General features: G+C 45.7%; 1 protein-coding gene across 1 annotated transcript; it reads right to left on the reverse strand.

The window, feature by feature from the left end:
- Positions 1-12924: 12924 nt before the first annotated feature.
- Positions 12925-13407, reverse strand: LOC149524525 (uncharacterized). The gene has a single exon (XM_089778201.1). The coding sequence runs from the start codon at positions 13405-13407 to the stop codon at positions 12925-12927; it is 483 nt and encodes a 160-aa protein (XP_089634327.1).
- Between the last annotated feature and the right edge of the window lie 2887 nt (positions 13408-16294).

Raw genomic sequence — 16294 nt, forward strand, 5'->3', positions numbered from 1 at the left:
GAGTATTTGTGCCATAGGGATAGGAGTTAAGTGTTGAAGCTATCCAGTGATGTCACTGAAAAGTGGATTTTGTTTTCAAGTGATTGAAAAAAAAAGTGTCTGGCCTATTTGGCAGTGACAAGTACAAAGCTTCTCCTGTAAAGCTGTGGGACTGAAAAGGTCTCCATTTCTAGCCTTTCTGGTTGCAAAGATGCTCTTCAAAAATGTGAGAGGAAGCAATGTTCACCTTTGTCTACAGGTAGATAGCTTCTTTGGCTATGCTGCTACATACAGCTTTCCACTAAACATCAGTGGAATCAAAAAGACTATGGTCAGTTTCCCTGCTGCTATTTAGAACCCTATGAATAGAAATGAAAGTCAAGTGTAATATATCACATTTCACTTCATTGTTGTTTGGAAGTACTGTGAACTGGCACAGAGAGAACTCAAAAACAGAAGCTGTGGAAAAGTAAACTACAGAAGAATCTCAACATTATGAACACCAGAGTTACAAACTAACCAATCACTCACATCATTTAGAACTGGAAATACACAATTGTCAGCAGAGACAGACTTTCAAACAGCTAATACAGTACACCAGTAGTCTCCGACCTTTTTATACCCAAGATCACTTTTTAAATGTCAAGGCAAGCCAAGATCTACCCTATCGCCCACTGAGAGAACCTAATCCACCAGGAGGCTGTGACGCATGCAACTGTGTCTACTACAGTCCACAATGGAAGACACTGTGTAGCCCTCCTGCATGATATTGTGTTCAGGTAGGTATTGTACCAGGTCCTGGAGCTTTGAGTAGTTGGAATAATCATAATCTGCTAGCTGGGTGGTATAATTTAGTGCTCTGAGGAGCAGAGTGGCTGAGGAGTATACTTTACCAGAACCCAGGATGTCCATTTTTTTGTGGTCCTTGTCCTGTGGTGTTGATCTCATACTGGATTGTCTGGATTTGTGTCTAACGGAATCGACTACCAGGGAGTTTGGTGGAGGGTGGGTGAAAAGGAAGTTCATACTCTTTGATATAATGAAATATTTTTGGTCTGCTCTTTTGTTGGAGTGATGGATGCTGGGATCTGCCAGATGATGTCTGCCCTACCCTCCGCCCAAGTCAACTGGGTCAAGAGCTCTGGTCTGGTGGTCAGGGACAGGTGGCGGGCAGGCTCCCTCCCACCCTCACTTCAGGCCATCGGGTGGAGCGCGGGTTCGCTTCTCTATCTAAGCATTTATTTATCCGCCATTCATCCTTCTTCGACGGAAAACTGGCAAGGTTTGGAAACCAGGGTGGGTGAGTGGCTGTGGAGATAGACAGGACTGCTCCAGTGTCTCCCTTCACAGGAGGGTACTGGTGCTAAAATCAGCTGAGCCAGTGCTAGAGCATGGACAGGACCAACACCCTGAGCCCGGCCCTGGAGGTCCTGGCCAAATTCCAGAGGATGGCCCTGGAGTTTTTTTGGCCAGGACTGTACTGGGTCTCTGCAGGGGTTCTGTCTCTGGGGGAGGGCCTGGTCTGCATGCACAGCCAGGTCTGGACCTTCCGCCTCCAGGCCCTGCAGAGACTCCTCTGTAGTGCAAGTAGTCTGGCATGGAGCACTTTGGCACATGTCTTCCTCTGCCGCCTCCGAGGGCTCCGATATGACCGGCAGCTCTCTTTTATCCACTCGAGGAGTCTTCCGTGAGACCTCTCAGAACTGCTGGAATTCTATCAGGAACTCCTCCAGACCTGGAAACTGTTTTCAGTGACCAGGTCCATTGTGTCCTCGCAGAGCCCCTTGTGACAGACTGGGCTGGGTCTGGGCACCGCAGAGGACATCCGCTCAGGGCAAATTGCTCAAATGCAGGGCTCTCTCTAGCCCTTGACTGGCGGCCCTTTCCAAATAGGCCACAAACCAGTCCCACAGAGCACTTCTGCTGACTGCCTCACCAGCCAGAAGCCTCACGAGCAAAACCCCTCCGACACTCCAGTGCTCTCCATGCCCCAAACAGCCCTGGGCCTGCCCCCAGGTAAGGGATTTTGGAACCCAATCTCACCTACCCTCAACAAGTTCTGTCCAGTTCCAAGAAACCAGCCACTGATTCCAGGTCAATTTACAGTCTGGACCTTACCCACAAGATCATGCTGAGCCAATCATTTAGAATCTACAATCTAGAGGTTTATTACTAAAAGAAAGAAAGCATGAGAGTACGGTTGTTAAAGTATCATACATTACATGCATCGAATCTCCCAGTTCTCGATGCAGCCTTGCAGCAGAGATGTTATAACTGCTGGCTTCAAAGTCCTTGGTGTACATCTGGGGTCAAGAGCAGGTCTGAGCACCAAGATGGAGTCAGCCACATGGCCTATTTATATCTCAGCCCCCCTCCCCCCCCCCCGGCTTCTTCCAAGCTGGAGAGAGTCACATGGTCAGTGGCCAGGTGTGTCTTTGGCTTCCAGAGGTCCATTGTTCCATGGAGCTTTGCTCATTAGCATATCCATGGGCAAACATTCCTGGACCATTGCTCTGCCTCAGACAGAGAATCTTTCAGCATCAACACAGAGTATATATTTATAACTTCACACTGTCAGCCAATATGGTCAGGGCAGCGTGTGCGTGTGTGTTACACCCAAGTCTTCATCTGCTGAGATGCAAAGTCTCATTGCAGTGGGCAGCCTAGGAGGCTGGAGGGTGCCCTGAAAAATAGTTTAACGTCTGTGACTTTACTGCTAGGACCGGGGTCCCGTCGCAGAAGGCAGCCAACAGGCTCTCAGATGCCCCGAGTTTATAGGAAGAGCTTATTACACCTCAGATTTTAACTGCTAGAATCCAAGATTCCTTCGCAGCGGGCAGCCTTAGGGAAAGACTGAGAGGTGCCCCAATGGATCTGCCACCGGGGAGTGACAATCCAAAACGCCCAAGCTCTCCCTATACCTGTCCCTTTTGACCAGCTGAAGTTCTTTTGTTTGTGTTCGGTTTGGGTATAGCAGCACGGGTTCAAGTCAGAAGCTTGACACACACTGGCTTATTTATAAGAGAAAGAAAGAGAAAAGAAATAAAGAAACTTGGTTCAGTATACATATATATATTTATAAGTGAATGAGGGCACCCCACTTATTCCCAAAGTTTATAGCTAAATCACCTTACCAAAGGCAGTTTACAATAGAAATGAAGCAGCTTGACTTAAGAAAACTATAATAAAGTAACTAATTGTCACTCTGTTGTAAGTTTAAAGTGTACACAAAGAAAACACATTGCAGGTACAATTCTCACCCCTGCGTTCCAGACTTGGCGTGGCCAGCATCTCTCTCTCAATCCCTCAGGAAGAAGTAGGGCAAGGTTGGGCATCCCACAGACCTCGGGAGACAATCAATACCTGCCAGCAACTCAACCCCTCTTTATACCCCTTGGGTCACATGGGCTTCTTCCTGGTCTCAAGTGGCCAATTAGGAAAAATGGCTTTGAATGCCAAGTTTCCCACGAAGGGTGCAAAGCATAATTCACACCTGGGAAAATGCAGACAATGGGCACCTCTGGTATGTGATGGGCGAAGATTCCTCTCCTGGGACAGTGCAGGCGTGTCAATTACTGGTACTAGCCGTCATGGCGACGGGAGACCTCCCAGTCATCAGCTAGCCCATTTACTGTCTGGTTTCTGTTTATGGTAAAGTCAGGGACAGGCACCACACCTGCGTTCCCAGGGCACCACACCTGCGATCCCATTGCTCTCTGGGGGGGGGGGGGGGGGGGGGACCAAATCGGGTTTGTGTCTGGCTACACACACACACACACACACACACACACACACACACACTATACAGGTATATGAAGAGCATATACAGAATCCGTAGACAATAAGCTTTTGTTTGACCCCTCACATGGTCCCCTTTGTACCAACTTTTGGGGCCAACACCCCCCTAGGGGTGCAGCAGTGATCTGGCTGCTCCCCTTAAAATCCAGTAACGTGATACCCCTGCTCCACAATCCAGCCTTGTGTGTACAGGTGACGGAGTCTTCCTCGGTGCACTGGAGGCTGATCCTGGCAGAAACCACCAAGGTCGGAGACCTCCTGGACTATGACAGGGGGAACTGGGTGGAACCCCGAGCCATCACTCAGTGCATAGGGCTCTCCCCCCCCCCCAAAAAAAAGCCCCTGCATCTAGTCCAGGTGGTGAAGGTAGCTTTACCACAGCCCACTCTTGATTTCCTGCAGGGGCAACAGGGTTCACCCCCCCCTTCCTGCAAACCCTCCATCCATTGTTATCGGTCCTCTGTTTCATGGCCCCCCCCCAACCCACCCACTTCCCACCCCTGGTCCCCCAGCCCGCTGCAGGATTTACAGCCAGTCTGTTTCCAAACCACGCCAAAAGAACACTTGTACATGCTCATGCTCCACACTCTGCATTTGTTCACCCTTGTGTCCTGCCCACACACCAAGTGGCAGAACTATTTAAGATTAATAGAGGGTGAGGAACCCTGATGGGCCAGTGTATATTCCACCTTAATCCCACAGCCCACTGAGGACATCAGTTGGTGGCTCCTGCATGGAGCTGTGAGCACGGGTGTGTACCTGGCATGGTTCACCCCTGTCCCGGATACCTGCCCCTTCTGTGGTGTGGGGGACAACCTGGCACATGCATCTCTAGAATGCACCAGGCTGCAGCCCCTATTACAGCTCCTCCAGAACCTCTTATTGAGATTCTGGCTGCACTTTACCCCACACCTTTTCATTTATACACACCCTATCTGTGGCCCCACAAAGTCGCGAAACCTCCTCGTCAACTGCCTCCTGGCCTTAGCAAAAGCTGCCATCTACAATACCAGGAGGAGGATGCTGGATGAGGCAGTTCTCTGCGACTGTGGGGCCTATTTCCGTTTTCCCTGGTTTCACGTATCCGGGCAGAGTTCCTCTGAGCTGTGCCCACTGGCTCTAGCGATAGCTTTGAGGATCAGTGGGTGCTGTCTGGGGTTCTCTGCTAAGTGTCCCCATCCAGTTCCCTCATTTTAAACCTGTGACCTGAACCCCAGGACCCTTTAGTCATTATTTGTCCCCCATGATCAGCTGAACATGGATCCAGTCATCCCTCCCACAAGGCTGGGGGAGGAGCTTTTAGAACGTGGCAGGCTATGCCCACCCACCTTCCCATGTTTTCAAATAGGAACCCACTACAATCACAAACAACTTCCATTCTAAGGGACTGCATGGGAGAGGAGCTTGGTGGCTCAGGCTTTCTCCAGGACTAATATGCAAGGGTGCCATTCCAGCTGGCTGAGGGAGGGGAGAGGCAGCAGCCATGTGCTCCAGGATAAAGCTTGCTTTTCATCCCATTCCCTGAACGTTAAGGGAGTGAGGGGAAAGTGCTTGCAATCCGTGCATGCCTCTCACTCCTGGCTGGTGAGCTCCCTTCACTGAAAGACATGCAGAGATTTCAAGCACTTTCCCTTCTCTCCCTTAGCATCCGGGGAACAGGATGGAAAGCAAACCATATCCTGGAATGTATGGCTGCTGACCCCCTTAGCCTCCCAAAACACCTCCTCCCTCCCCCACTATTCAAAGAACAGAACTAAACAGGCATCATTAGATGTTTCTCTTTTACATAGGGGCTGCTTCTAGACTGGCATGATTTTGTGGAAATACTTTAACTGAAAAGTTTTTCAGTTAAAAGTATTTCCGCAAAAGCACACCTCGATTGGCAAGTGCCTTTGTGCAAAAGATTTGCTTTTGCTCAAAAGCATCTGTGGCCAGTCTAGATGCAATTTTGCACAAGAACACCCTGATCGCCATTTTAGCCATCGGGGCATTTTTGTGCAAAACAGTTCTTTCCTGTCTACACTGGCCCTCTTGCACAAGTATTCTTGTGCAAGAGGGCTTCCCCCCCCCCCAAGCAGGAGTGTGAAAGCATTTGCACAAGAAGCACTGATTTTGTACATTACAAAGTCAGTGCTCTTGTGCAAATTCAAGCGGCCAGGGTAGACAGTTGGCAAGTTTTTGCGCAAAAGCAATAGCTTTTGCGCAAAATCTGCCAGTCTAGACGCACGCTAATTGTGTTGGAGTTTGTTTCTTCTAACCTGTTTGCTAAGAGTTGAAATCACTGGGAGCTGAAATCACTAGAGATTGATGGGCAGAAGTCACAGCCAAGAAGTGGATAGAGCATGACTGAGCCAGCAGGGAGGTGGCAAAAAGATGTGACAAGGGCTGTAGCATGATGAGTGGCTAGCCAGGGAGCAGCAGAGAGAGGAGACGAATGGCCATCAAGGTGGTGCCAGACAGCAGTGAACAGGTGAGAGACTAGCAGAGTAAGATGCCTCTTTACTTCCCTCCACTCAGGATGGGAGATAGGTGCATCTGCAGAGTTTTTGAACTCTGGAGCTGCTCTGATCAAGGGCACAATGAAAGTGGGGTGCAGAAAAGGGTTAAACATGTGAAGAGGACATTTACATTGCTGGACTTGAGAAACTGAGAGGAAAAAAGACATTGCCCAACCTACTTGAAGTGGGACATTTAATCAGTGTTTTATTTGCAGTGTTCCCCCAAATGAATGCCAAGTTACTTTCCTCTCTTTGATCAAGAGTGTCTTTTCTACACTCTGACTTGGTGCTTTCAAGTGGGGAATTATTGCCTCTTACAGGTCCCTGAGGGTGGTGTGAGAACTTCCCAGGTTGCTGAGTGGGGGCTCAAACCAGTTGTGTGGGATGGATGAAGAGGAAATCCTAGATATTGAACTTGGCCCTGGCTATGGCTGGCTGCACCTGGCAGAAGGGTTACAAACACACTAGTTAAGAGACAAGTCCCCAAATATTCTTGGATCCCAAATCAGTTCTAAATATGCTTTGGAGCTAAAGGCAGCACTTTTTTGGCATCAAGCTAATTTGCTTTTGCCCACATGGCATACAAAGCCTTGTAAGGTAAAGTCCTTTCCTATGTCACTGTTTTAGTTGAGACCTTCATTGTGATTTGCATTCCATGGCAAGAAGCCTGACTCACTGATCTACCTCCCGGTGGTTTTATCTCACTCCCCCCAGTCAATTCCTTGTCCTCTGTCACAGTGTATTTTTATGTCTCTTGTCAAAGCACCAATGACTTTTAACTAGAGGTTGTTATTCCTTTTCTCAAGCCAGGATTTGTTTTGTGGGCTCTACCGTCACTTAACTGATAGTATTTTTACAGGAGGATTTTTTTAAAATACATTAATAGTAGGATAGTTACCAACTCACGTGACTGTGGAAAAATCTTTTAAATCTAATCCATGTCATGTAATTCAGGCCACAAAACAGAAATGAGCTGCACCAGTCAGATTTTTATCGTGGTATCAGAAAATTAATCAAATCTTTGGGGAAAAAAGGGTACATGTAGTCCTCTTCATCTCTCAGTCACTAGCAGACAACCTGACTCAGAATTGCAAGACAGTTTCACGCTTTTCTGAAAACAAATGCTACTGAAGATAAGTCAGGGAGGGTTGAAATCCTGCCCTCTCCTATAATGGCAGCTCTCACATAGTTATTGGAAGTGTACAGTAAATTCCATGGGGAATCATGAAGACTGCAAGTTACTAGACAATTTAAAATATCAAAAATAATTTGATCCAAGCAAATATTGTTTTACATGAAATTAAACACAAGATAAGACCACTGTCAATTATCTTAAAGACCTGCTAAGTAAAACTGAATAAGTTAAGGAATGATGGAGATTCAAAAGATTGTAATAAGGCTAGCAAATGCAAGAAAACCGTTGTGGGGGGTCATGTCTTAGTTTCAAAATGCCAGAGTATTGCAAACTAAAACATTTGGCATCCCTGACTCAAAACACAAAATATAAAGCTCTTCACCTTCAATTCTCCTTTTAATAGGCTGATGTGCAGAGACAAGACAGCACATCCTCAATCTTCCAGAATCTGGAAAGAGTGGAAGTAATAGTTGATAGTCTGCTGATTTTGGGGAAAATAAATTAACACAATGAAAATATGTAATGTTCTGCAGTTTGCCAAAGGAAAAAAAAAAATCTTAAAATGAACAGTAACAAATGCCAGATAGAGCTGCATAAATTTAGATCAATAAGAGTTTTAATGGACCCATGAATGATAGAAGCAATTGCATAAATTGCAAGACCTGCAAAACAAGGAGAGATTACAGATGGACCTGAGAATCTATGTAAATTTACTCCTAATATTAACAATTAAGTGCTTCACTCAAAATAATGCTTAATGGCATGACCAACCAGCTACAGATGAAGAGCCAAAATAGTGGTTGATACAGAGACAAGAGTGGAGGGAAAAAAATTGTTGAGAAAAAAAAAGCCCCTGGCAGCAGCCTTTTTAAGAGTAGAGCAGGCATTGCCCTTTTAAGATGGTGCCAACGGGCTCATCCCCCCCCTTGGCTCCACCACAAAACCAATGCCGCTTTACCAGTGATAAATACAACTCTAGCAGCCTAGTCCCTAAAGTCAGTGCCCCCCTACCAGGGTAAATATGGCCTTTGTGGCCTAGCCACCCAGAGAAGCCTCTCCTGGACCAGGGGTTGATTGTCCAGGGTAGGGAAAATGGGTGGTAGGGGGACCCAGGCCCTCCCTCTCCACCACATCCCAGCCCAGGGTGCTTTAGGCAAGGACCATGGCTCCTGCCCACTCGGTGGGGAATCCAGCCAATACACACCAAGTCCTTTGCCCTGGGCTGCTTCCTACCACACCCTAGCTCCCCTGTGGTCTATTTTCCTCAGTCAGAACTTGCCAGGGCTGCCATCAGGGTTGCAGGTGCGTTCCTGCCTCCCTGGGGTTGGCGGCTGCTGTCTCTGCTTCAGGGTCGGACACAGGCAGCAACTCCAGTCTCAGCTTCTGCAGAAACACCAGCACAGCCTGGACTACTTCTTCCCCTTGCAGCCTCCCTTGCTGTAAGGCTCTCTCTGCTTTTATACCCTGCTCTGCTGGGCACATGCCCAGCAGGGCTGGAGGGGCAGGGCCTTCTCAGCCAGCTGAGCCTGGACTACTCCCTGCCCTTCTGTGTGGGGCCTGTCGGCCCCGTCACAGGTGACCATTTTGAAGGCAGCCATTTTGAAGTCTGCACCTTCATCCTGTGCAGACAGAAACATGCTGTCCCTTTCAGAGCCGCAGGTGCAGGAGCCACAATTTTTTCTTTGAGGAGTCGCATGTGGCTCATGAGCTGTGGGTTGGCCATCCTGGGGTAGAATGTCACAGCGAGGTTTGCAAGTATTAAGGCATTAAAAAAAGTTGATACAGGAGTACAAGTCCCATAATATTTAGAAATTACGAATGATCATTAGAAGATCTTAGAAACTGTCCCTCTCCAGATGGTAGCCCAGGGGCATATGATTGTAAATCAGTGACTAAGACTGAAAAAGAAATGTTGACAATTTGCAAACAAGCCTTGTTACAGAAAACCCTGTGCAAACCATTAGCTATTCTAGAAAGCGATCATGAAATTCTTAGTACTCTAATATAAAGTAATACACCTGTTTGGAGGTTTTATTGTATATATGGTTTATACAAGACCACCTATAAATAGTGAAAACCAGTACCTGTAGGAAGAGGAATTTAAAATAAATAGGATGACATTTATTTTAGATTTACACAGTACCTAGTACAATAGGGTCCCAAATTTAATTGAGGTCCCTTAGCAGTACAGTAATGCAATACAAATATTAATTTTTAAACAATGTTTAGTATATCAAAATGCCAAGTTTTGGTATGTGCATTATGTGTACACTGAGTGCTAAAATGTATCAATGTAAATTTTGATAAATTATGAACACTTCTTATCAGCCAAGATGTTTGCAGATGTGTCATAGTTACTGGTTTTCATTGTTGTCTCTGTTGTTCTTTTGCCTGCTTAAGAACTGTAGAATTAAGCCACTTTGAAATATTTCAGAGTTAGAAAGTTCTTGTCTTTACTGCTATGACTGCTACAGAGAAAATACAATGTTCAATTAAAATGAGAGAATACAGTTTTAAAACAGGGTGTGCATGTGAGGAACTATCAGTTTTCCTTTGGGAATGAAGCAAATATTACTCAGGTTTTTTAAAAACAAATTGATAGGTTCACTTGAGAAGTCCAGATCGATGGACTGCAGAAAAAGCCTACACACTTTCAAGCATAAAAATGTGCAATCTGAAAATCAGGCCATGAAGAGTTTCATCTCAAATTAAATCTACACTAGAGAAATGTACTTTACTAAATATTATTTGCTCTCTCTAGAACAAGTGACTAAAATGTTCCAAACAGCTAACACTGTGTTGGTGAAGCTAAGAACTGCTCTAGTCTGAACTATTTTGTTTTAGTTCTAGTATGGAACCATGCAAACTGAAACAATCTAGTCATCTTTCTAATGTCTCAGTACAAAGGTGGCTTTTTAAAAATCTTCTAGAATATATTACTTTGGGGGGGTTATGGTGTAATAACTATCCAGAAAGCATATCCATAGGATACAGATGTCATAAGGAAGACGAATGCACAATAGCAACCTAAAAGCATTTCATATAAGTCTAGTGCGTGGGCACATCTGCAAGGGTACTTAATGTGACTCAGGATGGCAAGTATGGATTCACTTAACCATTTATTTAACCTGCTGCAGTATGAACAGTTCAATTTAACTAATACAATTTTCTAGCATAGACAAATGTTCAGGGCCCATGTTATGTGATCTTATTATAACTGAATGAATAGATAGAGTTGTTAAGTAGACCAAACACATTCACGTGATGACGTTGCTGATAGCAGGGACTGTTTTATATTAGACAAACTGTTATGATGGAATTTGTCACCATGTGATTGGCAGTTATCCATTGGGTATAGTATGAAGTTGTGGTACTTTAAAAATATTGTAAAGTGGTATATAAGAACTGGGGAGACATGAAATCTAGTACTTGATGGCTGCTAACGTGTTTGAGTTCATTTTTATGATTTTGAATGCTCCTTCACCCAAACTCCCTCCCAGAGCCCACATTCCCTCCCGAACCCTAATCCCTTACCCCAAGCTCCCTTCTGCAATCAACCTCCATCCCAGGCCCTGTACCTCTTCCATTAATATCATGGAAGAGTGCGGCCCTCAACCACTTTCCAAAATTTTGGAGTGGCCCCCATCAGAAATTATTGCCCACCCCTGACCTACACACATCTGTGAGTTGTTACCCTTTACCTGGACCACCTTTACCAGCTGGAGGAGGGGAGGGCTGCATTATTGGTTACGTCTACACTGGCATGATTTTCCAGAAATGCTTTTAACGGAAAAGTTTTCCGTTAAAAGCATTTTCGGAAAAGAGCATCTAGATTGGCACGGACGCTTTTCCGCAAAAGCACTTTCTGTGGAAAACCATCTGTGCCAATCTAGACGCGCTTTTGCGCAAAACAGTACTGTGCTGTCTACACTGGCCCTCTTGCGCAAATGATTTGCGTGAGAGGGCTTTTGCCTGAACGGGACCAGCAAAGTATTTCTGCAAGAATACTGACAATCTTACATGAGATCGTCAGTGTTCTTGTGGAAATTCAAGCGGCCAGTGTAGACAGCTGGCAAGTTTTTCCGCAAAAGCAGATGATTTTGCAGAAAAACTTGCCAGTCTAGACACAGCCATTGTGTTTCAGTGCACTGCTTTCTATGAATAAAGGCACAATTTTAGAATGGTTCTATGCTTTTATTTACTGTTTAACTAGGTCACAGACCAATCACTAGGAGCCCAGGTGCAGGCATTAAAAGCATGTTCCCAAGTATGTATTGCATGGGGGTGGGGGTCACATGGAAGCAACTATAACAGAGGTTTATTTCATTGTCCTTTATTTTAAAAGTGCATACTCAAAGCCTCCCTGATGTTGACAGCAGCCCTATCACTTCCTCTAACGGCTCTGTCTGGCTGTTCAAACTCTTTCACTAAGGGTATGTCTAGACTGAAGAGGTTTTTTTGGAAAACGGCCATTTTTCCGAAAAAAACTTTACTTAGGTCAACACTTCAATTGCATTCTTTTGAAAAAACATCAAAAGAACAGAACAGTTTTTCCAACATTCGTAAACCTCTTTCTATGAGGAAGAAACCTTTATCCAAAAGAGCTCTTTCAGAAAAAGGCGTGTGTGGACAGGGAAGAGGGAGTTCTTGTGAAAAAAGAGGAGAGAGGAAAAAGTACAGGTGCCCTGGTGGACACTCTCTCCATAGTAATCACAGCTTAAATGTGAGATAGAGTCCACACTGAATGGACACTGTCTTTCAAAAAAGCAGATTGCTTTTTTGATGCGCTTTTCCTGTGTAGACGTTCTCTTTCAGAAGAAGTTGTTTTGGAAGATCTCTTCTGGAAAGCTTTTTCCGAAAGAAGCCTGCAGTCTAGACATAGTGTGAGTGCTGTACAACAGTGCTCCATCCCTCAGCAAACAAGTCCCCCTTACTTTGACACAAATTATGCAAAGTGCAACAAGCTGTGATAACCAGGGAAATTTGTCCTAGCCTGCCATAAAGACACCTACATTCTCACCTTCTGTCTCCCAAAGGCACATTCGACCAGCATGTGGCACCTGCTCAACTTATTAAAATGCTCCTTACTGCTGTCTAGGTTCCCTGTGTACAGTTTCATGAGCTAGGGCTGTAAGGGGTGAGCTCCAAAGATCACAGTGAGCAGGGCTTGCTGAGCGGCGGCGAGGCCCGCTCGCCAGCCACGCGGTTTTGCGCTCTGCGCATGCGCAGATCGCTCCGTGCCACCTCTTCCGGGGGTGTAATCTACTTGCCACGGGCGAGTAGATTACACTATTTGTTGAGCCCTGACAATGGGTATTTACATACCCCCCATTGTAATCATGTGGTCTTAAAAGGGTGCCTACCTGCAGCTTTCTGTACAGGCCAGTGTTCCTGTAGAAGTATGCATCATGCACCATAAAAGCTCATGATACGATCTACATTTTTTGTTATTCTCTAAGGTGTGGCAGGACTATTTGTTGTTTTTTAAGTTTTTTCACCCTGAAGATGTGTGCATCATCCTGTGAAACACTCGCAGTGATCCATAAGTGCCTGCAGAACCATCAAGAAGTGTACTTTCTTATTGACGTACTCAGTGGCAAGGTGGACTGGCGCCAAAATCAAAATGTGTGCACCATCTATTCCCCACCCTCCACAGTTGAGAAATCCCATGTCCGTAAAGCCAGCTACTATGTCACGCAAATTTCCCAGAGTCACGGTCCTCTGTAGCTGAATGTGATTAATTGCCCTGCACACTTGCAGTAGTACAGCACCAACAGTAGACTTCCCCACTTTAAACTGATTTGCATCTGGATGGTAGCAATCAGAAGTTGCCAGCTTCCACACAGCAATTGTCACATGCTTCTCAAATGAGAGGGAAGCTCTCATTTTGGTGTCTTTGTGCCACAGTTCAAGATCCAGCTCAGCACACAGCTCCAGGAAGGGTGCTTTATGCATCCTAAAATTCTCTAGCCACTGGTCTTTATCCCACACCTGCATGACAATGTGATCCACCAATCAGTACTGGTTTCTCTAGCCCAGAAATGATGGGCTATCCTGTACAGCTGCTCTGAGTGCCAAATGCAATGTCAGGTTGCTGCTGTCCATATTGTGCACACTGTCAAACTATTCAAGTCTTCCTCTGTCAATAACTTCAAGATGATCTCCGCTGTCATGTGCGAGGTCCTGACAACTGTTAACAGAGCATTCAGGGAAAGTACAGGATTCATTTTTTTTCTCACTGCCAAAGTGCACAATAGAGAATGATGGTTGGAAAAAGGACACAAAAAGAAGCTGGAAGTTCCTGAACAAAGTGGTGCTCAAAAGGACATTTTGCATGGTCCCAAGATGCCCTGCGCTTTCTTCTGCAATACCACAACACCTAGTGACATATGGCGTTGTCAGGCCCTGTGAGACATAGACCCACAGTGCATTGCTCCTGCTGTTGAAGGGAGAACTAAAGATGTTGACACAATCTGTCGACAGAGGGAGAAAATGTAAACATGCTTTGACAACGTTTTTTTATGGTGACTTCTGCATGTCAATATTAGTTTCCTTAACAAAACTCAGTAGTGTAGACATACCCTTAGTCACTTTTACTGAGAATGTCTCAAAACATTCAGTCTGAGGCAGATTTCTAGCATGAAAAACTTCAAGTCAAATGTTTAAATGTGGAAAAGTTACAAGCACCTATAAACAGGGGCTGTGTCTACACTGGCATGAATTTCCGGAAATGCTTAAAACAGAATAGTTTTCGTTATAAGTATTTCTGGAAAAAGAGCATCTACATTGGCAGGCTGCTTTTCTGGAAAAGCCCTTTTTCCGGAAAAGCATCGGTGGCCAATGTAGACGTGCTTTTCCGGAAAAGAGACCCGATTGTCATTTTCGCGATCGGGGCTTTTTTCTGGAAAAGACTACTGGGCTGTCTACACTGGCCCTTTTCCGGAACAGTGTTCCGGAATAAGGACTTATGCCCGAGCGGGAGCAGCATAGCTTTTCCGGAATAGCGGCTGATTTTGTACAGTAGAGCATCGTTGCTTTTCCGGAAATTCAAGGGCTAGTGTAGACAGCTCACAGCTTATTCCGGAAAAGCGGCTGATTTTCCAGAATAAGTGGCCCAGTGTAGACACAGCCATGCAGTTTTAAGAGTTCGGTGACTTTAACTATAGATGTCACAACTAGTTCCATCCATCATCAGTAGCTATTACTGGGTTTTTGTTTATTAACACAATGCTGTTTTTTTTAACTGCTAGAAATTAGGGAGAGTACACCTGTGGGGCAACTGTTTCCTCCTCCAAGAGGAAAGCAATTCTGTTCATCAGCAAATTGTGCTTCTTCATTGTTCTGAATGGAGAGTTGGCAAGTGCTTCAAAACATTGGGGAATGCTAAGTACTGATTATCTGTTTGAATACATTTTTATAACATCACAAAAAGGTGAGGAGGAAAATATGAAACATCAAACACTGGGTGTATGACTAAGGAAAATATAATTTCTGTTAATGATTGAAGCGGAAATTGGCAGCGGTGGTAGGAACATAGTACACATTTATCCCTATGGAAAACATGCCACTTCAATTCAGTATCAGATAACAATGTGCCAAATATAAAGAGGGCTTTTCATCTGGCAGTTTCTCAAATACTCACTGATGCTTCTCACTATTTTATTAGGAAAGCAATATTTATGCTAGCTGGTCACTGAAATGTCTATGAACAAACTTTAAGTGTAAAGAGTATATTTTTCTCTATAAGATACATTATTTGTATATTGCTTTCTCAATTATTCCTGTGATTTTGCAAACATTAACATTTTTTCAGAAAATAACATAAAACTCTCCTTCCTCTCTTTAAGATAAAATTAAAAGGACAAGCAGCAAAAGACCTTGATATTTATTCTCAAATGGATGTTCTCCTCCCACCCTTCTGCTCACAGAGGTTTTTTCACACTTTGCTAGGTGTCTGGTTTTCAATCAGAACACCCAGTTGAAAAGGGACCCTGGTGGCTCCGGTGAGCACTGCTGACCAGTCTGTTTAGGAGGACAGACGGGCTAACAAGCTCCATTTGGCTCTGTGAAATGGCTGGCATGGCTCCCTGGTTTGGGGGCAGCCACGGGGGCTCCATGTGCTGCCTCCATTCTGAGTGCCAGCTACCCAGCTCCTATTGGCCAATGGGAGCAGCAAGGGGTGGTGCCTGCAGGCAGGAGCAGTACATGAAGCCTCCTAGCCATGCTCTGCCTAGGACCTAGAGATACATGTTGCTACTCCCTAGGAGCTGCCTGTGGTCAGCACTGCCTGGAGGTTGCATCCTAAACCGCCTCCTACACTCCAAACTTCTGCCCAAGCCCTGAGTTCCCTCCCACACCCAATCTTCCTCCTGGAGCATGTACCCTATCCTGTGCCTCACACCTCTCCACTAGCCAGGGCTGGCCCTACCACGAGGTGAACTGAGGCAGCCGCCTCAGGTGCCAGACTGGGGGAGGGGGGCATCACTAGGATCCAGAGTGTAGAAAATTGTGTCTGTTGCTGGTGCATATGTAGGTAGCAGAACAGTACCATGAGAGGAGTAGAACAGGAAGAAAGCAGAACTGAGACCTTTCTAAGTTTTGGCCCAAGCGAGGAGGTATGGGGGCATCATTTGAGCTCCACGCCTCAGGTGCCAAAATGTTGTGGGACGGCCCTGCCTGGGCCTCTTCCTGCTCCCTTCTGGAGCCCAAGCCCCACATCCCTTCCCACTCCCCAACCTCCATTTCAGCTCTGACCCCCTTTCTGCACCTCAACCTCTTGTCCCAGCTCTGAAACGCCTTCCACACTCTGAATCCCTTGGCCCCAGCCTGGAGTGCCTCAGAACCCCCAACCCTCTCTGTGGATGGGATCTGCTCAACCCGTCAC

Source organism: Pelodiscus sinensis, chromosome 4 (genome assembly GCF_052426305.1).
Source record: "Pelodiscus sinensis isolate ZL-2025 chromosome 4, ASM5242630v1, whole genome shotgun sequence".
Classification (NCBI taxonomy): Eukaryota; Metazoa; Chordata; order Testudines; family Trionychidae; genus Pelodiscus; species Pelodiscus sinensis.

Coding starts and splice junctions, on each gene's coding strand:
- LOC149524525 (XM_089778201.1), bottom strand. CDS start 13,407: ATGCAGGTGTGGGATAAAGACCAGTGGCTAGAGAATTTTAGGATGCAT.